This window comes from Cucurbita maxima, unplaced genomic scaffold, assembly GCF_002738345.1.
Source record: "Cucurbita maxima cultivar Rimu unplaced genomic scaffold, Cmax_1.0 Cma_Scf00018, whole genome shotgun sequence".
In the NCBI taxonomy this organism is placed as follows: domain Eukaryota; kingdom Viridiplantae; phylum Streptophyta; class Magnoliopsida; order Cucurbitales; family Cucurbitaceae; genus Cucurbita; species Cucurbita maxima.
In genome coordinates this window covers 3,288,183-3,312,561 of record NW_019272034.1, presented here as the reverse complement: position 1 = coordinate 3,312,561, position 24,379 = coordinate 3,288,183, and the positions used below count along the sequence as shown (strand labels likewise).

The window sequence follows — 24,379 nt, the reverse complement described above, 5'->3', positions numbered from 1 at the left end:
TCATCAACTAAAATATCTTCTAATAAATGTTTAATATTTTTTTTTAATTAAGAAATTTCTCAGATAATGGTCTAAATTTGGTTATTTATTAAATAATTTTTGACAATTTTTCACATTCAAATCCAAATGTTCAATCATTCAGCCAGAAATTTCAACGTACTTCACATCCGTTTTCTTTTCTGCCGCCTTCGGAACAGTCACAGTGAGAACTCCGTTCTCCATGGATGCCCTAATCCCCTCCATTTTTGCATCCTCCGGCAGCCTGAATCTTCTCTGGAACGTTCCACAGCTACGCTCAATCCGATGCCAGGTCTCGTTCTTGTTCTCTTTCTCTACTCTCCTTTCGCCGCTGATCTGAAGTACTTTACCGTCTTCAATCTCCACTTTCACTTCCCCTTTCTTCAATCCAGGCAGATCGGCTTTCATTACATGAGCCTCTGGCGTCTCCTTCCAGTCAACATGAGTGTTCATCAGAGCCGAAGTTTCTCGAGAAATTTCAGGAACTTGAGTTAAAATTGAAGAAGGAAAATGAAAATCGAATGGATCTGAGAGATCGAAAGTGGCAAAAGGATCGTAAATGTTGCTCCGTCGGCCACCGAAAAAGCTTGGAATCATCGACATCTCCCGAGTTCTGAGGTATACTTGAACGGGTGACTGTAATTGAGAGTTGGAAGAGCTTCGATTGAATACAAACGAATAGTATTAGAGAATCTTTAGTTTGAAGTTTCTGATTGGCGAAGATTGGGAAAGAGCTGAGAATTTATAGTGATTTGGTGAACATTCTGGTTTTCTCTGGAAATTTTCTCTTCCAGAAAATCTTCGCCTCCAATCATCCAAGAAACTTCTAGGCTTCCAGACAATTATGCTGGAATATGAGTTTGGGCCTAATCCAATTTCAAAACCCAAGCCCAGAAGAACGTTAGCGACTAGGTGTTTCACCACGAGAACTCTGAATCATTCTCGAGAAGCACCTTATCTAAAGCTCATTCATACATTATCCAAACCGCAAGGGATCTTGGAAGGTCCTAGAAGCTTGAATTTGGTTTCCATATCAAGCCACCTGTTCCCTTCTTTAAATCACTTCCTATTACCTTCTACTCCGTTCTACTCTACTTCCGATTAATTTCTAGTACATTCTCGCCAACGATGTCGATCATTCCAATCGGCGGCCAAGACGGCCGTATTTCCAACGGTTCCTCTTCAAGCATCCTCAATCGCTTCCCGAAATTCCCCTTCCCTCTGGACTTATGGCACGATTTCCCTTTCCCTTCTTCAATCTCGCACGCCTTTCCGGACTTCGCTTTTGGAGGCTCCGTCAACACTCGTCTCGATTGGACCGAGACGCCGAACGCTCATGTTCTGAGAGCCTCCCTTCCGGGCTTCCAAGGAGAAGACGTTCTCGTCGAGCTTCAGGATGATCGGATGCTTCAGATCAGCACCGATAGTGGCGGCTTTGTAAGTAGATTCAAGATTCCGGAGAGCGGGAAGATCGAGGAGTTGAGTGCGTTTATGGATTTTGGAGTTCTCACTGTGTTTGTTCCTAAAGAAGACGATCAGAGCAGACGCGATGTTCGAGTGGTGGAGATCACCGGCGAGTAGATGAAGATCTTCATCTTTGTACAATTGAATGCTCTGTTTAGGATAAGAATCTGTTTGTGGTGAACTTGTAGTGCGTTTTTGGTTTGAACTTTGGAAGTCGGTTTGCTCACAACCTGTTCGATGAAATGCTTTTGTGGTTCTATTGTAATGTATGCTTCTGGTTGTCTAAGCTATGTGAGAATGTTAATAGTTCAAATACTGGTGTTAATGAAATTCGGTGCCTCTGTTCTACATTGATGAACTTGAACAGAGGATTGAAGAACTGGAAATCTAAGAAACTTACTTGGATGATCAAAATGAGCTCAATAAGCTAACAAGATCTTTCAAGTGTGTGCGTGAGGAGAACTGATCTTCTTCTACCTTGACATGGGCTTCAATTTTCTCCTTGAAATGCTTGGCTCTGTCTCTAATCTCTCTGCCCTGTTCTTCATCCATAAGTCTTTTAATCCCATTTTCAATCTCTCCTCTCTCCAACCCATTTTCCAGCTGCAGCCCAACCCTCCAAACATGGCTCAAATACCTTGCATTCACTTTCTGGTCCCCAAAACATGGACTGCACAGCATAGGAACTCCCTCGCTCAAGCTCTCCATACTTGAGTTCCATCCACAATGGCTCCAAAATCCCCCCACAGCCCTATGTGCCAACACTTCCTTCTGGGGTGCCCATTTCACAACACATCCTCTTCCTCCGACCGCCTCTCGAAAACCATCTGGTAAGGCCTCGATCCACTTCGAGCCACGAACTGCACCTGGTTGAACCACCCACAAGAACGGCTGCTGACTGTTGGCAAGCCCCCATGCCATTTCTCCCAATTCCTTCTCACCCAATGAAGCTATGCTTCCAATGGCTACGTAAACGACCGAGCCGTTGGCTTGCTCGTCGAGCCATTGCAAGCAGTTGAAGTCCTCATTGAGCACACTGGTTCTCGCAGAGGCTATTCTGTGTAGAGGGCCAATGAAGAAGAGTGGGACTGTGGTGGATTTGCTTTTGATTTGGGCTACTATTGATTCTTCGAGCCATTCCATTGTGTTCCAAATGATGGCTTCGGCTTTGATAGGTGTTTCCAGATTGTACATTCCTTTAACCAGTGTTGGGTATTTGGTGAAGCCTGTTGTTAATGAAATTGGCAGATCTTTGAATCTCAGAGGATGCAGCTCCGGCGCTGGATTCTGTAACATACATTCTGTGATGTGGATTTAGTTTTCCATTAATATTATTATTATATGTTTTTTAAATAGTAATAATTTTATTTTCTCTATTCATAAAATTTGAAGCAAATCAACGTCTTACCTTTCAAAGGAAAGTAGCCTTCGTCGTTGAGGCGAACCAGAGCCATCCGAGCAAGAGAAGCCGCAGCACAGGTAGTCCTCAGAATGAAGCTTCTCACCTTCAAATCACTCAAAATTTCTTCACAAAAGTACATCACTTCATCGTAAATTACGCCCGCCACGACCTCCTCCCCCGCTCCTCCGCCGCCGCCGCCGATCAATCTGCGCATTTGATCTTCGAAACTTGCTCTGCAATTAACGTTGAGATCCAAAAGCACGGCGATCAGATCGACTGGAATAGCTTCGTGCTTTGGAATTCCGTCGTCTAAATAAAGGAATTGAAAAAACGGATAGTTAGAAGGATCGGGGGAGTTGAAGCGAGTATGAGCGATTGTGATGGAGAAGCCGCCATTGTTGTGGAGGAAGGTGCCGAGTTGAAGCATTGGAGTTATGTGGCCCTGGTATGGACATGGAACCAGGACCAGACGCCGTCGTTTCGGGCTCTGCGTTTGTTCCTCCATCGCGATAGTTTGGGGATGAAGAGGACGCGAAGGTTGTGGGAACCGAGCACGACGATCCAGTAAAATCCTCGATTCCCCAGACTAAATTGTTTAAAATATACAATAATATCTTTAATTTTTTATTTTTAAATATCTTAAAAACTTAATTTAAAAAATAATAAATTAAATAGTTATTCATTTAAAATTTTACTAAGAATCATTTAGCGAATATAAAAATTATTGTAAAGTAATATTTTCAATTCACGTGCGTTCTGCATTTCCAGATTTGTTTGTCGGGAAGTCTTATAGTTTTTTTCAATATTTGGCTTCCCGGCCTAATTATTCACTTATATTATCACGTTGTATATATTATAATTTTTAATTAACATTTTATTTGAAAATTTTTAAATACTAATTATTGTTTTTTTTTTATTCCTTTTTCTCGAATATATATATATTTTATTGTGGATAACTTATTTGCGAGATCTTGGAAACGAAATAACAGAGTAAAGAAAATGTCATGATCTACCTTAAGAGGTACAATTTAGACGTAAATGCAACCACACTAGCTTCAATTCCATGTTCCTCCACAACCTTAATCCTTATGGCTTGAGTATTTTAAGAACTACTCATTAAGTTAGGGTCGAAAAATGCATGCACGAACAATCATGGTGAGACCTATCCTTTCATAAAAACATTTCACAACCTTGAACTTTACTCTCTAATTCATACCCATGACCCACACATGCTTGTATGGACCCATTAGGTGGGTATACGTGCCCCTGGACCTACCTTAGTTAGGGCACTCACGACGCTACCGATCTTTTAAGTCACAAGAAGAAGACCTATCTTCCTTTAAACTATCTTCAATTCTTCTCTTGAAATCCATAGCTCTTTCCTTCATCTTCCTCCCTTCTTCTTCCACCATCACTCTTCTAATAACCTTTTCCACTTCCTTCCTATCCAACTCACCTTCCAAAGTCAACCCCACTCCCCCACACACAGCTAATATACCTAGCATTCACTCTCTGATCCCCTGAAAACGCCCTACACAGCAATGGAACACCCTCACTCAAGCTCTCAAGCGTAGAATTCCACCCACAATGGCTCCAAAACCCACCAACGCCTCCATGACCCAACACTTCCTTTTGAGGAGCCCATTGCACAATGCACCCTCTATCTCCAACCTTCTCTTCAACCTCTTTCAAAACAAGCTCGATCGCATCCGACCCACGAACCGACCCTGGTCGAACCACCCACAAGAATGGCTGGTTGCTATTCACCAACCCCCAACCCATCTCTTCCACCTCTTCCTTTGTTAATAAGGCTACGCTTCCCAAGCTGACATAGATGACTGATTTGGGAGGTTGTTTGTCGAGCCATGAGAGGCAGGTGGAGTCCTCTTTGAGCAAGCTTGAGGAGGAGGAGGTTGGGGAAATCTTGTGGATTGGGGCGATTGGGAAGATGGGTATTTGGCAAAATTTGGCCTTGATTTGGTTGAGCTCAGATGGCTCGAGCCATGGCATTGTGTTCCAAATCACAGCTGAAGATGTGTTAATGGCATACATGTTGGGGATTATTTGAGTGAGTTCGGTGATATCTGAAACGGCCGAGAGCGCGGCAAATCTTTGAATCTCAATGGTTCAAGATTTGGAACCTCCTCTTCCAATGACTCTGTTCATCCTCCAAAATTATCTCAATTATCAAACCTGCGGCTTATTTATAGTTTAATCGTAGTAAAATTACATACATACGTAATAGATGGTTATATGTGTTCCTGTGGAAATATATTTTTTACATTTTTAGCTGTTCCAAATCACACCTTTAGCTGTGGTTATAGTGTACATATTAATAACTAGCTCGTGGAACTTGGTGAAATCTGAAGTCGCCGGAAGTGGCAAGTCCTTTAATCTCAAGGGATGAAGCTCCGCCGGTATCTCCTCCTCAAACCCGGCGGCGTGAAGGTTCAGAACCGCACACCGGCTGACGCAAGTAGCGGCGCTTGTGGTCCGCAACACCAAACTCCTAACCCCAAAACGGCTGGCTACACCTTCACAATAATACATAAGCTCATCGTGTATTATACACACGACCTCACTTGATTCCTCCCCATCTCCTCCAGCCATAGCCGCCATTGCCTCCTCCAAGCTCCCCTTGCAATTCTCGTTGATGGCTAGCAAGACTGACGCCAGATCCCATGAGGACACGTGGTCGGCGGTGATACTGTCGTTGAGGGGGAGGAAGGTGAACTCCGGGTGACGATAGGGGTGGGGAGAGTTGAAGAATGTGTGGGCTATGGTTATTGAGAAGCCGTTTTGGTGAAGGAATGTGGCTAGATGAAGCATTGGGTTTATGTGGCCTTGGTATGGACATGGCACCATCAGTAAACGGCGGCGTTTCACCCGTGAGCTCTCCATAATTTGATGGAGAATGATGGAAGGGTAGGTTGATAGTTATAAACTAATGAAACTAGTTAGGTTTTTTTTTTTTTTTTCCCACGTGTTTCATGTTCTTCTGACATGTCTCTGTCACCAAAATATGTCCACGTGTTCATATTCAATTTTTTGGATAAAATATATTTTTAGTCTCTAAAATTTGAACTTAATATCTACTTTAATTAAAATTTTGATAAAGTTACAAAACCGTTCTAAAAGACGATTCGGTTATTTAGCTCAGTAATAACTATGTACTTAATATACTTTCAATTTGTCTCGTTGGCAAGTTAAAGTTGCTTAAACGACCGATCTCCTATCAAAAAAGGAAAATAAACAATGACTAGCGGTTGTTTAAGTATTACAGTAAGTTTAAATCACCTCCATATGAAACCTGTTCTTTATTGATCTAGTTATCATTTTTGTTCTTATTCTAATAAAATAATAATACGACCTCTATCGTACTTTGGACCAGCCATATGTATTATTTATTGAATTATAATGTGATTAAATTTTTTATTATAGGGTCGCAAACATTTTTTTTTTATTTGGGTAATTATCAATTTTATTTTATGATTTAAGATTAATTTTTTAAAATTGTTTTCAGATTGTGGAATTTCTGAAAAAAATAATTTTTTTTATTTTATATATTTTCGAAATATTTGATTTTGAATTTAAAATTTTACTCGGGATAACTACATTTAAAAAGATGAATTTAAAAACACGTGCGCACATGTGGAATTCACTATTGAGTGCATATGAAATTAAAATGTGTTAGAGAAGTATTTCTTTGTCGTGTCTCACTTTTTGGAAATTAATGTATTATTAAATTAATATGCTTTTTATTTATTTATTTTTCTTACAAACAAATGAGAACCACTTAAATAAAAAAAAAAAACAACTATTATCATTTTATTTTTATTATTATTATTATTATTATTTTCAATTTTGAATTTAAACGAGAGATATTACATTTTTTCACGATAAAATTTTTGAACTTAACAAAAATACTCTCATCATCACCGGTAAAAATTAGATTGACAACATATAAACTAACGATCAAATTTACCTTTATCTTCTGTTTATATGAATAAGATATGGTCACAATTGTACTTGTGACACTCGAGTAAAGGAACGCTATATAAATAAACTGATACCACATTTAAATGAAAAGGATCCTAAGTATAGGATAACTAAGAAATCTTAAAAGAATTAAAATTTATTGTCTATATCAATAAGGTGCACCTTCCTTGTAGTGGCTCGATCATAAAATCTCTGTGGTTAAGCAGATTTATATTGGTATGTAGAGATGGTATGCACTAACTTCTTCTTGTGATACCATCTCCTCTCATATTTTTCTTCACTTGGATCATGTTTACTTCTAACTTATATCAAATCCAGCTTCAGCATTACTTCTCCCCTCAATCCTAACATTTATTTTTTTAAAAAAAATCAAATGTCTTCGTGGACATTGGATTATAGAGTCTATATGTTTTAGACTCTTTACTCATTCCTAACGGCTCACACTGAAATTATTTACTATTTGAAACGTGAACATGACCCATACATTCAAAAACTAAACAATAAACAACATTAGATTTTATGTCACTCCAAGCTTTTTCAGGAGTTATATCTTTCACTACCACTTACCACTCTGTCGAGCTGTCATGGGTGGTCCAATTTACTTCTTCTAGCCAGATATTTTTTGAAATTTGTTCCAATAATAATATACTTCTAACCATGTTTATGATTGTTTTATCCTCATGCTCAACTACTCCATTTTGTGAGAAAGTAAGTTGCCTGCTAATACTATTAGTTTTATAAAAAAAAATATTGAACTCGTGAGAGATGAATTCTCCACACCTCTCAATTTGGGGAAAATCTTCCATTTCTTTTGGAACAAGATTTTTATAATTGTTGAAGATAGTACAGACTTCCGATTTTTCAGCAAGAAATATATCCACACCTTACTGCCATAATCATTGATAAAACTTATGAAGTATCTCTTGGAAAGAGATTTAGTGGGTACCTCGTGCATAATTACAAAACAATTATTTGTAGGTAACAACGTTAATCGATGCCTCAGTTAGGCCGGAAAAGAAATTTATGGTGGGATAATTATGAAATTAATATACAAAATTGTACCCAACATACGAAAAAATGGCCAAATATATATATATATGATTCCAAACTTCCACCCTATTAACAATTAAGTGGTGGTATATCAGACATATTCAAATTTAGGTCAATTTTGGATCTATTAAAAACCCGGCTCCCATAAACCAAGAACCCGACCGAATACCCGGCCACCGCCGCAAGCAGGACTCCGACATTGAATGACATGACGGCCAGCATGACGACAAAAGCCAACCCCACCCGGACGCCATACAGGGCGGTCTGAACAAAGCCGGCGAAGACGTCATCGGCGACAGAGGCGGTGAGTTTAGTGTGCGACAGCCACTCCACGGCGAAGGCGACGAGAAAGATGAAGACTAAGGCGATGGCGTAAGAGAGTGAGCTCCGGCCAGGCCAGCCGGCGAATAGAATCTCCGCCGACTTTCCCCAGAAAAATGTCATGTGGAATTCCATTTTTCTTGGGAAAATGGATCTTTGTTTTTCCTTCTTTTTCTCGGAAGCCAATCAAATAACGAAGCTGGATTGTACTACCAGCTAAGCTCCTGAGTGTACTACAAGTTAGCTCGTACTAAAGTTTATTTACATTATTCAATAATAACAATAATAATAATAATAATATAAGGTGATTATTAATTTTTAAATTTTTTAAATTTCATGGATGATTTTAGATATGGATAGATTTTGTGAGATCCCACAAATAAAAGAGAAACAAAACATTCTTAATGTGGAAATCTATCCTTAATAAACATGTTTTAAAAACATTGTGGGAGAACAATATCGGTTAGTGGTGTACTTAAGCCATTACAAATGATACCAAGCCAAGCACTAAGCAGTGTACCAGTGAGAACGTTTTGGTCCTTAAGGGAGTAGATTGTGAGATCCACCAGCCAGAACGCTAGGCTCTCAAAGAGGTGAATTATGAGATCCCACATCGATTCAAGAGGAAAACAAAACATTCCATAAAAGATAATATCTACTTGTAGTGAGTTTAGGCTATTACAGATTTATTATTAAATTTCATATTTATTCACATAATTGCTTAATTCGAGCATCATTCCAAAACTCTAATAGGTTAGAGTTTATACGAACTTTAGTCAAAACGTTGAGACGTACATTAGGTTTCTAAGTCTCGATAGCTCTAACATATCAAAATTTGGACAAACTTTGGACCAAACATCGAGATATGATAAGAAAAAAACTAACTTTGAATTTCTAATCCTCTGTAGTTCTAACGGGTCGACATTTGGACGAACTTTGGTCTAAACATCAAAAGATGAACTTTCAACTCGTAAAGGGAACAAATTAATCACTAAAAACTATGAACCAAAACATCAAAAAAATCGAGCCTTTTAGTTATCCACTTCTCTCGAGTGTCATAGTTTAATTATATAAATCATGAATGTTATGTCGTGAGAAGGAAAGTAACTATGATGAGAGCTTATGTTCAAAGTGGACAATATCATATCATTGTGGGAAGTCGTGTTCGTCTAACAACATGAATATTAATGATAATGTTATTCTGCACGAAAAATATTTTGTGTTGCATCATGAAATATATAAAGACAGGTTCATTTCCTATAGATAAAATTTGACTCCGTGAAAGTGATGCATGTCTAATAACTTTAGATACATAAAAGTGATGTAAGTAAGATTGATACGTGATACACGTCTATGAATCTAATGTATATCTAGAGAGGCTTTAAGTTCCATAAATGTGATAGGTAGAGGGTTTGGTGAACAGAAAAGTAACGTACACATACATTTTTAAGAGAGAGAAAAAAAACTCTTACAATTAGTTTGGGATATAAATTGATAGTAATTTATTTCAAAAATATATATTTCATAAATACGTTTGAACTTTAAAAGTTTCATTAATATCATTTAATATTTTATTGTTAAATTTTAAAAATAGTATTAACATATTTTACTTTTATAAAAAGATAATAATAATAACAAATATACGACGAAAACATCTCATAATTATCTTTAAACTTTTTAAGTTATTCTTGAAAGTTCATACAACTTATTTGAAACGTGATACGAACAAAAAAAAAATATTTTAAATTTAAAAAAAATTAAAATATTTTTAAAGTTTTTAAAAAAATTTAAGAATATTAATGAAAATTTGGTAATTTTTTTTTTAAAAAAATATTAACAGTTTTGATCCTCTAAATTTAACGGTAAGGATATTTTTTTAACTTTATTATAAAAAAATTTAAGAATATTTTTTTATAGATAAAATATGAAGTTAAAAGTTATTTTTATTAATTTAGGTTAATTTATACTATATGATTTAATTCACAAATCTCCTTAGTGGTCAATTTGAATTCAATAACTAAAGTGATTACTTTCCAAATAATGAACACTACTTAGTGGTGACTTATTAACCACGTGTGTTTTATTTTTATGTGTAGTACACACTAAATCCAAAATTGCAACATGTAGTACCATAAAAAAAAAACACACAAGTAGTACAATCAATGATCTCAATTTAGTATGAGTTTTCTTCCAAAGTGTTATTTGTTTGTTGTTTTTGAAGTCTCTCGGGTGTCTACGTGTAACAATCTAAACTAACTGCTAGCAGATATTATCCTATTTGTGTTTCCCCTTAAGGTTTTAAAACACGTCCATTAGGGAGAAGTTTTCATACCCTTATAAGGAATGTTTCGTTCCCCTCTCTAATAGATGTGAGATCTCACAATTCACCCTCTTTGGGGTTCAGTGTCCTTGCTAACGCACTGCCCGATATCTTACTCTAATACCATTTATAATAGCTTAAGCGTACTTCTAACATATATTATCTGCTTTGGCTTGTTACGTATTGTCGTCAACCTCACGGTTTTAAAACGCATCAACTAGGGAGAGGGGAATGAAACATTCCTGATAAGGGTGTGGAAACCACTCCCTAGTATACGTGTTTTAAAACTGTGAGACTAACAACAATATGTAATGGATCATAATGGATAATATCTACTAGAGGTGACCTCAGACTGTTACACTACTATAAATTCGATCAATCAAGAGAATTCTTTTTTTTTTTTTTTTTATCTTCATCTATTACAAGAAGGGCATCAACAACTCAATTTGCTCACTAAACTTCTTGGGGATGCACGAGGTTTAGTAAAAAGGAAATTATAACTCTCATACTAGTAATTTCGCTCGTGGAAGCCTCTCGAAAGAATGAGAGAATTTTAGCTACAAACGGGGTTCCTATATGGCTCAACCCTTATTTGAACGGACTTAGAAATAATTTCTACCTTACTTAAAATAAATATAATTTATTATATAATAAAAATATCTACAAGCGTCTAAAAATTACCTATAAACTTTAAAAAAAATTAATAATACATTAACCTTAAAAAAAAAACAAAAAATGTTTTTAAAATACGTATTTTTTTTTTCAAAAGTACTCTTTAACTTTTAATAGTGTTTCAAAAACACCCCTAAATTTTAAAAAGTTTCATTAATACCCTTCAAAAATTTTAAAAAGTTCAAAAATATTCTAAAAAATACTTATGAAATTTGAAAAGTAACATTAAAACCCTTTAATTTTATTTAAAAAAATCTCAATATATATAGACAAAAACTATCTATCGACACTTCATAGATTATCTCTAAATTTTTTAATGTTATTTTTGAAAATTTATGAATATTTTCGAAACATGATACTAACCGTTAATGTATTTTTAACTTTTTAAATAAAATCAAAAGGTATTTTTGAAGATTTTAAAGGTGGGTTTAAAGTTAAAAAAAAATAAAATAAAAGTAATAATGAAATTTTTGAAAAAAAATATATTTTTAAAAACCTTTTAAAGTTAAGTGACATTTTTAGGATTTTTTAAAATTAAGTATTCTTGAAATAAAGTATAGAATTTAAAAATATTTTTATTAATTTTGTCGTTAATTTAAATCTCACTTAAATTTTAAATATATTTAATATTTTAATATTTAATGTATCCAATATAAAAAATATGTTTTTTTTTAATTTAATTTAAATTCTTCCAATACTAAACATGTATGTATATATATAATTTATTAATTAAAAAAAATCAACCAAATTGAGCTAGCTCAAAGTGTAATATTAATTAATTAATTTTCATTTATTAATGATAGGTCTTAGGTTGAATTCTCACGTACGCTACGTATGTCAATGAATATAATAAATATAGACCGTTCAATCACTTACGAATTGTTTAAATTAATACTATAATGAATTATATCTTCGCAATTGAGTAAAAAAAAAATGTTTTACCCTTGTAATTATATATTTCACCTTCTATATTACTGTAATTAAGTTATTCTCAGTCGAGTGAGAGAGATTTATTTATGATTTAACTCGGATAAATTAAGTTTATTTATGATTTATTTAGAATTTACCTCCAATTACGTCTAAAATAATCAAAGTTACTAATAAAAATTAAATAATTAATTACGATTTGGCATTACTTGCATCCACGTGTATGTCGAAGTACATTAATAAAATAATAATTTGATAAGAAACTAACGTTTTTCCTAAATTATCTCATTATTTAAAAAATAAAAAATGATTGTATTTCATGTTTTCAAATTTAAAAAACTGGATCTAAAATTTAAAAGATTAAATACATTATTTATATAAAATAATGATTTTTTAAAAATACATAAATAAATCCAAATAGGTACATATGGATACTGATAGACCGCCACTACACTGAATGAGGGCTTCTGCTCATACAAGTCGCAACGAGTGTGCGAACGGGTTGATTAAATCCTGAAAGAGACTGCGTTCTTATCAGTTATCTGAAACCAACCGGACTCGTTGGTACCACACACGATTTTTAGTCTCCGGAGCTGCCATGAACGCTACCGACGAGACTCACCACCACCATATGCATGGTATGGCGCCGCCGCCGGCCTCTTCCGCCGCGTCGCCGGGGATGACGATGCATCACCGGATGATGCACATGACCTTCTTTTGGGGAACCAACGCTGAGATTCTGTTCCGTAACTGGCCTGGAGACCGCTCCGGTATGTACGCCTTGGCCTTGATCCTCATTTTCGTGCTTGCTTTCATCGTCGAGTGGCTTTCGCATAGCCGATTGATTAAGGAAGATTCTAGCGCCGCAGCGGCTGGTTTGATCCGGACTCTGATGCATACGGTTAGGGTTGGATTGGCGTATTTAGTGATGCTTGCGGTTATGTCGTTCAATGTTGGAGTGTTTTTGGTCGCAATCGGTGGTCATTGCCTCGGATTCTTCTTCTTTGGGAGTAGATTTTTCAAGAATTCAGGCGCGGCTTCTGGTAAATCCTCTGATCTTCCTCCTCTTAGTTGTTGAAATCGATGCTGAAGGAATGTGGAAATCTGCAATTGAATTGTGAAATTATCTGATCTAAACTGTTGTTGTCGAGTCGTGTTGAGTTGAATTCGTGCTGATGAATTTTTCGATTTCGATTTGGCTGATTCGATTTGCAATTTTGAAAGTTCAAAACCGAAATTTGTTTTCTGGAATTCTTGCAGCTTATGTGAAGTTATAACAGAAGGGAAATTGATAATTTGGAATGCTTGGATTCAGATTCCGGGATAATTCGTTAGTAATTTTCTTCTTCTTCACAGTAATATTTCATCGTTCTTCATTTGGATTCTCTTTTTTTTTTTTTTTTTTTTTTTTTTTTTTTTTTTTTTTTTTTTTCCTTTGTAATTGTAAGGAAGAACTCAGAAGATATTCATCCTGCTTACTGAGATTTGAGGTTTTATTTTATTTTTTTTTCATATTTTTATAATTAGCCTTAATTTTTCTTGCCTTTTCAAAATTTAAAAAATTTGAATTATATTTTGAAAATATACATTTATTATTATTATTTTTTTCATTTTCCCCCCTTTTAATTATTTTGGTTGAATTAATAAATTATCAAAGAAAATTGTGAAATTCAAATCTCTATTACATCCGTGAACATATGTTTTGTTTTCTACTGCAAATTTAGATAACGTGCAAGCTGCCGATTTTCTTTTTCTTTTTCCAATGATTAATTTATTCTTTATTTAAATACTACTTTATTCTCATATTTTAGTATTAATTTATTTTGTTGTCTCTATTTAAAAAAAAAACATTTTTGGTTTTCATTATTTGTAAAATTTAGCTTAAACTTTTAATTACGTAGGGACCAAAATTGACAACAAAAAATAATAATAAAAGTATATTGAGAAACATTGATGTTTTATTACAAAGACCATAGTGTTAAAATTTTATTATTTTATTTTTAAATATTGAATTTTAAAAAAGAAAGCTATAAATTTACTCCTTTTTTTTTTGTTTGAACGGTTGAAATAAATTTAGAAAATTAGAATGTTGCGTCAGCATCAACAAGAGTAGCCAATTATACGGGAACACGTGGATATGGAAAGTCAAGATAGGGTTTAGAGACGGTTGCCCTTTCTTTACTGCATTAATTGAATTGAAATTAGCTTATGAATTTTGCAATACAATAAATATTTAATAATTGCATGGGTGAAATTTATACTCAAATCAACCAATTTGATTACATTTGATATGACTTTTCAAATAGCTTAGATTATTAATATCATTAAGTCAAGTTTTGATATTTTCAAAATTACCTATATATTTTTTATTTTTAAAACTTAGTTTGAAATTTAATGGTGTTACAAAATGATGTATTAATAATCTGTTTTTTTATCGGATTTATTTTGTTTTAGAGAAAATCAATAATTGTGTAATAATTTTCAGTAAAATTCTATTAAAATATTTTCAATTCAGACCAGGTTACTAATTTAACATTTTCGATTATGATAATTTAATGGTAACCCAAATTTAAGATTTTATTATTACTCTAATTAAAGTGTTATATTCTTTCTATTGGCAACTGAAGTCATTTCTTTCGATGTTCTTCCTTTACACAAATCCTCAAATGTATAGATACGATAAACTTACCTTTCTCTTTTTGCTATAATGGTGACGATTGAGCATGATATCCAATAGAGACATGTTATTCGATCAACTAATGCCCATTATTTAAAGCTATTCTTCAATATATGGTTGTAAATAAGTATTCACACAAAGAAAATTGGACCTCACACTCACTTTCTCACATCTTTCTCTCGAAGGATATGATGTCACTCGTGTTTACGCTCATAGATATAAGACTTGCTTTTTAAACATGTCTACGTGTTACCTCACAATCACTCTGGTAATAGGTAACCAAATAAAAGTTTGTGACGTCAACTATTTTTAGAATGAGTTCTTAAACAAAAAATGTTTCTAAAAGCTTAAGAACTCAAAATAGAAAAATCACATTTTTATTTCTCAAAACTAGAAACAAGAAACAATCGACAAAAGACAATAACTCGATCACGCAAGCTATTATTATATTAGTGTATTAGTGTGATTATTAGAGTTTAATCTTAAAATTTTCACCTTCTTGAAGATAGCTCGATTAAATTAATGGTTTAAGGTTTGTTTTTGTTGGCTTTAAAATGAAGCCCTTATTGGTCTAATTGAACGTTCATGCATAAACAAGCACAATAAAGAAATCAAAAGGTAACATTTTTTTTTTTTTTTCAAATTCATATCACCTGTAACACTCCATACTCAGGATTCGGATAAAAGATTCAGATCTAGACATGAAACATTACCAATGGTATCAGAGTTAGAGACTGTGTAGTGTGTCAATAAGGATGGTAGACCTCCAAAAAGTAGAATGAGAGATCTCACATCGATTGGAGAGAGGAACGAAACTTATTTTGTTTTCATTATTTATTTTAATTTATTCAACTAAATGTCAACTTCTTGACATAAAATAGCAAATGGATAAAGAAATTGGAAATAAGAAATAAGACCAATAATAATATAATGTAAAATTAAATAAAATAAAAATTAATTAATTAAAGTAATCCTTTTACTTAAACTAAAAATCTATGATTATTAATACTTTAATTTAATCTCTCAATTAATTATTTTTTTATTGGTGAAATAATGTTATAAAATATAGAAAAAGTCTTACAAATAATAATAATAGTAACAATAATAATAATAATATTAAAAGGCATGAAACATGCGATTTCATCTCTACCTTATCATGGTCAACCATCCTAACCACTTTTTAAATTTGAGTCGAACCTAAATAATAATATATTTAAATTTAGAGTTTTATTTGTTCAAATTTTAATTTCGGCGTGTTTTAATTATTGTTTAGACATTCAAAAGAAAATTATTCGTTTTTATCGTTTTAGTTCATGATGTTAAGTACGATTTGTTACCTTCGGTTCATGATGTTAAGTCTTTCGTGACTAGTGTCATAGTCATGCTTGTCTAAGGCGTGTTGCCCATGTCCGCATGCTCATGCTACATTGAATCTTTTATTTTATTTCATGTTGTATTGACTTGTTATTGTATTTTGTGTTTGTTTGATCGTTCGGTAAAATCATGTTTAGGTCTAATAGACTTGAATCGCCCCAAAATGTATTATAGAGGATGTGACTAGTTGTCAACTCTTCCCCTAATTTTGTATAACCATTAGGCAAAATCACGTCTAGGCCAGCTATACATGAATCGCTTCAAAATATATTATAGGGGATGCAACTAGTTATCAGATTCTCCCTACCCATAAAAGTTATATGCTAATTAATTTGATGTGTTGCCTTGTTTGTATGTCGTATAACATTGCTTTCAATCTCTCTTCATCTTACTTTCAAACTCTCTTTGTCCTCGTTTTCTAAAATCTTCTCCTCAAATCGGGGCCAAAAGCTTGAGCATACATTGTCCAGCCAGACAACACAAATTCAAATTGACTTGGACTCACTTGCGAGTATTACACAATCGCAAAATCTACTGTCAAGAAAAGTGTGATTGTAACATCTAGCACCAATAGGCCTACATGGGGTCCAAATCGATGTTACCAATTTTTGTAGCGGGTGCCAGAGAGGTTATTAAGCCTAGTCAAGCAACATAAAAATAAAAATAAAAATAAAAATGAAATATATTTTTATATATTTATTAAATTTCATTGACCATAAATTTTAAAAACTAATTATATATATAAATTTGTACTACATATAAAATATAGTACAACTACCATTAGTACAGTCATATATAAATTTAAAAAAAAAAAAAAATTAGCTATAAAATTGAGTGAAGATTATCATTTTTCACAAAGTCAACAAACAAACAGATTGGCAAAATGAAGAACACAACAAAAATCTTAATTCTCTGTCTTGTAATTTCTCTGTCTGTCTCATCCAAAGCCAACGCCCACGATGTTTTTCCCAACCACGACGGTATGCACTCCGACCCTCCGCCGCCGCCGATGGGTCCGATGAGCGGCGGCTCCGACGACGACATGCACTCTCACGGGATGCCGTCGTCATCGGGCATGACGATGATGCACATGACATTCTTCTGGGGGAAAAACACCCAAGTTTTATTCTCCGGCTGGCCGGGCAACCAGTCCGGCATGTATGCGCTGGCGTTGATATTAGTGTTTTTGCTGGCGGTGTCTGTAGAGTGGCTGTCTCGTTGGCGGCTGATGACGGAGATGGGGCCGAGAAATTTCGCCGCTGGGATCGTGCAGACGGCGGTGCATGGGGTTAGAATTGGAATTGCGTACATGGTTATGCTTGCTTTGATGTCGTTCAACGGCGGCGTTTTTATCGCTGCCATCGCCGGTCATTCATTTGGGTTTCTGATTTTTGGGAGCAGAGTCACGAAGAACACGAAATCAAAGCCGTACGATCCGGGTACGGCAGATCTTCCATCTGGGGTTTGCTGACCAAGTAAATTAAGTCTTTCTTCGAATGATCTATCTAGTGGTTCATCGTGTACCCTCTTTTACTCTGGATGTATGAGATTTAAACCTCAAATATTTATTTTTAATTAAAAAAATGGAAAATATGGATGGTAAAAAGTAAAAAGAAATTAACTTATATGAAGTAAATCTTTTATATTTCAAAATCTAACAATATAATCTCACTCGTAGCCATGACCTGATGGGCTTGGGCCTGATATTTTGTTCAGTGAAAGGCCCAAAGAGAGAGCACAGAAACATAACCTACAATAAGCCTAAAAGTCATCTTCCCTCGGATGTTTACTTTAAGGCAAGTTGGGGAAAGGCTTGAACCACTGAAATGGGGAAATGGTTGAAACAAGTGGGTGGATGGGTGGGGTGGCCACTTGCGGAAGCCATTAATTAGGTGTTCCTGTCGATTGGGTTCAAAACAAAACGAAAAAGGTAAGAAGAAGGATCTCTCTCACTCTCTGTTTTTGTTGACCAAGAGATGAGAGATGCTAGCGGGGGGCTGCCAACAACTTGAGCGCGCCATGCCCCCAAACTGTTTGATAAAATGCCTCAATGACATTGTTGAGCTAAGCCACTAGCCAGTAGTGTGGCTTTTCTTGTCTTGTCTTTCTATATTGTCTTTGTCTTTACAGCTGACTCAGAGAGTTGAAGAAGATGACAGATTTTGTTGGCCCAATGATCTGAACAAGATCTTGACAAGATTATGTTGGGATTAGAGGATGTGAATTTAAAATACGCAAAAACTAGACGCTTCTTTTCTGAAGCTCGACCTCCCTAGCTTTGTCTTTGTCTTTTGCTCCAAGAAGGAGGAATATCTGTAACTGCCTAAGGCCTAATTCCACCACTAACAGATATTATTTTCCTTACGTTTTCTCTTTCGGGCTTACTTTAAGTTTTTAAAACGCTTCTGTTAGGAAAAGGTTTTCACACCCTTATAAAGGGTATTTCGTTCTCCTCCCCATTCAGGGCCCAACGTCCTCGCTGACACTCGTTCCTTTCTTCAATTGATGTGGGACTCCCACAAAATCTACCCCCTTCGAACCCAGCGTTCTTGGTGGCCCACCGTCTCGTGTCTACCCCCTCCGGAGAATAGCCTCCTCATTTGCACATCATCAGGTGTTTGACTCTGATACTATTTATAATAACTCAAGCCTACTACTAATAAATATGGTGTTTTTTGAGTTTTCTCTTTTAGGTTTACTCTTAAGGTTTTTAAAACGAACGTTTGCTTGAGAGAGATTTTCACACCCTTATCAAGGGTGTTTCGTTCTCTTTCCCTACCGATGTGGAATCTCACAATGAGAGATTTTAATTGACTAAGATTAACTACTCGTGAGAGTGAGGAGAACTTTCTTTTTGTTAGCTAAACGCGATCAGGAACAAGAATTATATTCTTCGTTCTCATCCTTGACCTCACTTCCTCTCACTTTATAATTTGAAGATTACATTATATGTTAAAATTTGAGTTTTTAGAAATGATGTTATATTTTGTATATTTGATAAAATATATATAAGATTATTATATATAATATATACACGTAATCTGATATTTGATATTTGATATCACGAGATTTCACTTTTCCTATTAATTCAAATTTCAAGTTGTGAAAAAGACAAATTCTTTTCTTTATTTGAATAATAATGACGTTTTTTTGTCACATTGTTTTCAACTTTAGCCTTTTTTGTTAGTACAAATTTCAATTTAGACCTTAGAATCATGACTAGTTCAAATCAAATATGAGTTAATGACCAACGAATGACGTCGAAGTTTAAGTTAAAAGTTCAAAAGTTAATTCTCGATCTATACATGTAACGCTTTTTAAAGTCATTCTCTTTGTAAATCTCAATAATCTCGAGCGAGTCAAAAGGACCAAAAGTCAACCTATCTCCTATCTAAACAATAGCTCAATCATAATTTTATGGTAATATATTTATTATAATTTTAAAGATGAAAGTTCTTAAAAAAAAAAAAAAATAATAATAATTTAATTAAATTATGGATTTTTTTTAATGTAATTTATAGACCCAAACAAAAATAATTTAATTATTTAAAAAATTATTGAAGAGGTACAACCTTCCTTCAGAATTATTACAAAAGGATTTCATCTAAGCAAATCCCATTTTTGCCAAACATTATTTACGCTTTTGCCCCTGAGACAGTAAAGAAAACGACGGCGTTTCACAACTCGTAATTTCATTTCGTCTTCTTCTCCGTCCATTTGGGGCATTTATTACCATTCCATTAACATTAGCTGCATGTTTTCTAGAAAACTGCCAAAAAGATTCAGATTTGTGCTCCAGAGACGAAATGGCCCCTCGCCAGTTGTTCAAAGTAATTAATATGTCCATTCTTGTGGAAGGTCTATGTCGGTTTGGCTTGTTGCTGCTTCTGCTGCTGCCGCCGCCGCCGCTACCGGATGGCTTTTCTTAATGGGTTGTGTAGCTATTCTTACACCCGCTGCTGCTTCTGTTCATATTAGCAAATAGGAGTCTGTTCTTAGATGAAAAAGAGAATCACCCAGATCGAATTGAGACAGAAAGAGGGGAAGTTGCGAAATATTTGTGGAATGCACACTAACTGTTTGTGAAAATGCCATAGAGAGAATTTTGTGATGGAAATTGAAAAATTACCTCTAAGTGCTGTGAAGCCTGTGATTTTTTGTCTTGTCTCGTCGTCCATTCTGTTGTAGTGAAGTTGTAAGGCTTGTAAGACTCTCACGGGTATGAGAACAGTGGAGGAGCCTGACATGGGGAAAGAGGAGAAATGGTAAATTCGTTAGTGTTTTTTTCCTTGTAGAGGAAGACACGCATATCTATCTACCGATTAAAGAATTAGACCGTAGTGGGCTATGCAAGTTGTTTAAGATTCAGACGGGTGTCGTTTTCATTCAGCTCCTTTTGACCACAAAGTGGTCTGGTTTTAAGGGGATGGATGGAGATTCCACCAAAGAAGCGGACAAATTTGGTTGGACCAACCGTGAATGGTTAAAGATTTGATAGATTCAGAGGGTGTCTGGAAGGTCACGGAATCTCTATGAATCAGGAGAAACAGGGGTATGAGGAAGAGTCCAAGATGCCTCACGAGGAATGGTTGGAATGGCAATTCATTGATGGGAAAGTCTCAACTAATGGTGTTAGCTAATTAACCCACTTAGAAAACGATGTAAAAATTAGCTAGCTATCGAATGAAAATGGAGTTTACTTGTTTTCTTCGGCGGCTGTGGTGGCTGAGGAGATGGGGCTGAGCGGTTGTAGTTCACATGGCGGGGCAAGAAAACACCAGTCCCTGATAACCCTCCTGGTTTCCCCCCTGAATTGCCTTGTGATGAGCTTCCTTGAGCTTGCTTGCCCATTATGGCGGCTGAACCTTTTTGCTTCATGAACTGCTGGTTCTGCTTCCGCCTCTGATTCTATAAACAGGGTTGAGCTTGAATCAGCAAAAAAAGAGAGTAAAGGAGATTTGTGAAGTACAAATTTGTGGGATTTGAATCTCATCTCACTTTGAGAGCTCTTGTTTGGTCTTTGGAAGAAGAAGAGTATCCATTTTCTTCATCTTGGGGCCTTGTTTGGATTGATTTACCATTTGTGCTAACCTTCTTCATCTTCTCTAATTTGGTGAAAACGTTCTGTGATATGTCGAGCCCCCGCCGCTCTGCAACCATCGGTGTGGTTGGCGGCGACGGCTCCTTCGAAGGCCCTTCTGGGCTTCCATAGCTGCTTCCATTGCTCGAGCCTAAAGGTGACCACAGCGTTGAAATAGGCGAACCAGACAAACCCCATGACTATATACAAGAAACAGAACAAGCCCTCAAAATCAAAAAACAGAGAATTTCACAAACCCCCTTGAAACCTTCCACGTTTATATAAATTCAATACCTTATTCTGAGTCTCTGATTGAAAACTTGCCGTTGAAGGGTTATCATCATCTTGAAGCATGAATTGAGCCATCCGACGACTCAATTCCGCCGTGTAATCCTCGTCGCCGCCGTCACCATCATCTTTATCGCTCTCGATTTCAGAGGAACCAATCTCAGACTCCACTGGCGAGAAATAGCTCGACCAATTGTCTCCTTCAAAGGGGCTCTGCTTATTATCTCCATGCTCTGTCTGAAACTGAGTGTAAAACTTGAACTCTCCGGCTTCTGGATCGACCGCCATGGCCGCACCTTGGTGCTGATACAGAGACAATAAGAAAGAGCGACAGAATTGAAAATTTATGCGCCGTAAGTCTGACTTTATAGAGTAGGAACAAGTGGAGGGACCGACTAATAAACAGAGAGATCAGAGTATTTTATGAAACACTCCAATGAAATATTTTTACGGTTACAGTGGTGGTCCGTTGGCCGGAGCACAGCCGTGGGGTTCGGTCAGTGTTTAAAATAAGTAATCGCATTCAAATTTGTGTATTATTAAGTGTAGATTTGAGTAAGATAAAATATGGTGCAACTGAATAATACTGAACATAATCCTAATTATTATAGTTATTATAATAATAATTATTTTTTTAATATTAAAATCTCGGTCAATTTTACATACATAAAGCCCGAGAAGATGGGTATAACTCTAGCACGTATTGAAGTTTATCATCAATTATGGTTGACTTTAGATATATATTCATTGATATCAACCTATCCATAGTAGGCTGATAGAGTTACTGACAAACTAATCTATTGGTGCTAGACTTATGATCGAGCATGGAAATATAGGAATATACCTAAATAAATGGAAAAAAAAATGTTAGCCATAATTTTTAATTACATAATTAAGGAATCTTTTTTATTTGATTATTATTATAAAATAAAGAAATTAATAATAACATTTGTCTAAAATATAATTTAAGAGTCAACCTTTCTAGTTGCAATTCTGACTACTGCTAAGTACCAATACGTTTACCAAACTCCATTATTGTACAAAGAATATTATTCCATTTTTAAAAAATTAAAGTTTAAGTTTTTTTTTTTTTTTTTTTTTTTTTTTTTTTTTTTTTTTTTTTTTTTTTTTTTTTTTTTTTTTTTTTTTTTTTTTTTTTTTTTTTTTTTTTTTTTTTTTTTTTTTTTTTTTTTTTTTTTTTTTTTTTTTTTTTTTTTTTTTTTTTTTTTTTTTTTTTTTTTTTTTTTTTTTTTTTTTTTTTTTTTTTTTTTTTTTTTTTTTTTTTTCCTTCAAAAAGGAAAATTCATATAGAAATAATTACTTTTGTGTTAAAATATAGCACAAATTAAAATTTTAAATATTTAGACGTCATTTTAATGGTTTAATTTGCTCATTAATTTTAATTGGGCATTAAACTTTTAATGTGTTTAATAAGATCTTTAAAGTTTTAAATTTTGCAATTTAAAAACTAAATTGGATGACGAAAATTTAAATTTTAGAATTTTAAAATTTGAAATAAATTTTTATAAATCACGTAATTATTTGGGATTTATAAACACATTTAAAATTTTAATAACATTATTTTATGACAGACTAATTTATCACTAATTGATAGATTAAATCAAATATAAATAAAGTTATTTTATTTTATTTTTTAAAAAAACTATGATTAATTAAGTCGGCCACTTTTGACTTGGAAATGGATTCTTGGATGTGAATTAGATTATGGGACACTTTTGATTAATGGCTAATAATTCCAATTTCTAAAAAGAGAGAATTTTACATTACTTAAACCAGAAGTTAAGTCTATTTATTTATTTTTTTTATTATTTCTTTTCGATATTTGAGAATTGATTTATTATTATTATTAGAAATGATGATAAAAGAGATTTAAATTGGTAAAAGAAAATATAAATAAAGGCAAATATTCACTAAAAATGAGTTTTTTTTCTTTGTTTTTATAATTACCATAAAATCATTTTTATTTCATTTTTTAATGTTTCTAGATATAAATTCGAAGCACTGATTCAATTTTTTTATGATGCAAAATTTCAAAATCACGAAATCTGTTCGAGTGAGGCAATATGAGTATGGAATGGGAGTGATTAGTGAAAACAAATGTTTATGTGAAGATTTGGTGTATTATGAGTTAAGGTTAGTGATAATCATGTTGAAGAAAGGAAACAGATAACATCTTATTCCAACTTTTGGATCTCAATCCTTTTTTGGAATTCTTATCTTAAGTTCAAATATGAGTGGCTTCCGACATGTTTCTTTCCCTGACGCCTCTCCTTTTTATTCATTTAAGCAACAACACTGACCCCACCACCGCCACGTCTACTCCTTCAGCTGCTTCCTCTTCTCCGGTGGTGGTGGCGGCGGTGGTTGTGTTTGTTCAAGGCGTGTTGTCCATGACCGCATGCTTATTACATGTCAAAACCCTTGTCTTGTACCTCTTCGTTCATTTCATTTCCTGTTGTCATGATATATAGTTTCATTGGGGATGTGACCCATCGTCATTGCAACCAATTATAAACTCTTCATACCTAGATTCTGTATGCCCGTTCGGCAAAATCACGTTTAGGCCCGTCAAATTTAAATCACCTCAAAATGTACTATAGGTAAATTCTTTCTGCCTGAAAAAAGTTATATGCTATTTAAGCTGTTGTGTTGCACTTTGCTTTAATCATATAATGTTGTTTTCAATCTTGCTTTCAAATTCTCTTTCAAAAATCTCTCCACCCCTATTTTCTAAACCCTTGTTCTCAAAACAGGGCTAGAGGCTTG

General features: G+C 34.5%; 8 protein-coding genes across 8 annotated transcripts; 3 read left to right on the top strand and 5 right to left on the bottom strand.

The window, feature by feature from the left end:
* Nucleotides 1–62: 62 nt before the first annotated feature.
* LOC111492908 (17.5 kDa class I heat shock protein-like) lies at nucleotides 63–804 on the bottom strand. The gene has a single exon (XM_023142416.1). The coding sequence runs from the start codon at nucleotides 619–621 to the stop codon at nucleotides 139–141; it is 483 nt and encodes a 160-aa protein (XP_022998184.1). The 5' UTR covers nucleotides 622–804; the 3' UTR covers nucleotides 63–138.
* Nucleotides 805–945: 141 nt separating this feature from the next.
* Nucleotides 946–1,830, top strand: LOC111492909 (18.5 kDa class I heat shock protein-like). Its single transcript, XM_023142417.1, has one exon. The coding sequence runs from the start codon at nucleotides 1,147–1,149 to the stop codon at nucleotides 1,597–1,599; it is 453 nt and encodes a 150-aa protein (XP_022998185.1). The 5' UTR covers nucleotides 946–1,146; the 3' UTR covers nucleotides 1,600–1,830.
* On the bottom strand, nucleotides 1,802–3,461 carry LOC111492907 (UDP-glucose iridoid glucosyltransferase-like). Its single transcript, XM_023142415.1, has 2 exons — nucleotides 2,891–3,461; nucleotides 1,802–2,783 (listed from the first exon to the last, which is right to left on the bottom strand). The coding sequence occupies exons 1-2, from the start codon at nucleotides 3,387–3,389 to the stop codon at nucleotides 1,891–1,893; spliced, it is 1,392 nt and encodes a 463-aa protein (XP_022998183.1). The 5' UTR covers nucleotides 3,390–3,461; the 3' UTR covers nucleotides 1,802–1,890.
* A 721-nt stretch (nucleotides 3,462–4,182) lies between these two features.
* Nucleotides 4,183–5,791, bottom strand: LOC111493252 (UDP-glucose iridoid glucosyltransferase-like). The gene is given in 3 exon segments (XM_023142900.1): nucleotides 4,183–4,362; nucleotides 4,364–4,911; nucleotides 5,191–5,791. Coding segments are annotated over 3 exon segments (1,323 nt in total). The 5' UTR covers nucleotides 5,786–5,791.
* Nucleotides 5,792–7,954: 2,163 nt separating this feature from the next.
* Nucleotides 7,955–8,411, bottom strand: LOC111493433 (copper transporter 1-like). The gene has a single exon (XM_023143142.1). The coding sequence runs from the start codon at nucleotides 8,387–8,389 to the stop codon at nucleotides 8,003–8,005; it is 387 nt and encodes a 128-aa protein (XP_022998910.1). The 5' UTR covers nucleotides 8,390–8,411; the 3' UTR covers nucleotides 7,955–8,002.
* A 4,189-nt stretch (nucleotides 8,412–12,600) lies between these two features.
* LOC111493432 (copper transporter 1-like) lies at nucleotides 12,601–13,659 on the top strand. The gene is made up of 2 exons (XM_023143141.1): nucleotides 12,601–13,216; nucleotides 13,434–13,659. The coding sequence occupies exons 1-2, from the start codon at nucleotides 12,772–12,774 to the stop codon at nucleotides 13,448–13,450; spliced, it is 462 nt and encodes a 153-aa protein (XP_022998909.1). The 5' UTR covers nucleotides 12,601–12,771; the 3' UTR covers nucleotides 13,451–13,659.
* Nucleotides 13,660–17,093: 3,434 nt separating this feature from the next.
* LOC111493431 (copper transporter 6-like) lies at nucleotides 17,094–17,817 on the top strand. Its single transcript, XM_023143140.1, has one exon. It carries the CDS (start codon nucleotides 17,108–17,110, stop codon nucleotides 17,693–17,695), a length of 588 nt encoding a protein of 195 aa, XP_022998908.1. The 5' UTR covers nucleotides 17,094–17,107; the 3' UTR covers nucleotides 17,696–17,817.
* A 1,927-nt stretch (nucleotides 17,818–19,744) lies between these two features.
* Nucleotides 19,745–22,178, bottom strand: LOC111493430. Its single transcript, XM_023143139.1, has 5 exons — nucleotides 21,599–22,178; nucleotides 21,223–21,504; nucleotides 20,925–21,132; nucleotides 20,354–20,464; nucleotides 19,745–20,189 (listed from the first exon to the last, which is right to left on the bottom strand). Exons 1-5 carry the CDS (start codon nucleotides 21,878–21,880, stop codon nucleotides 20,059–20,061), a joined length of 1,014 nt encoding a protein of 337 aa, XP_022998907.1. The 5' UTR covers nucleotides 21,881–22,178; the 3' UTR covers nucleotides 19,745–20,058.
* Nucleotides 22,179–24,379: the final 2,201 nt, after the last annotated feature.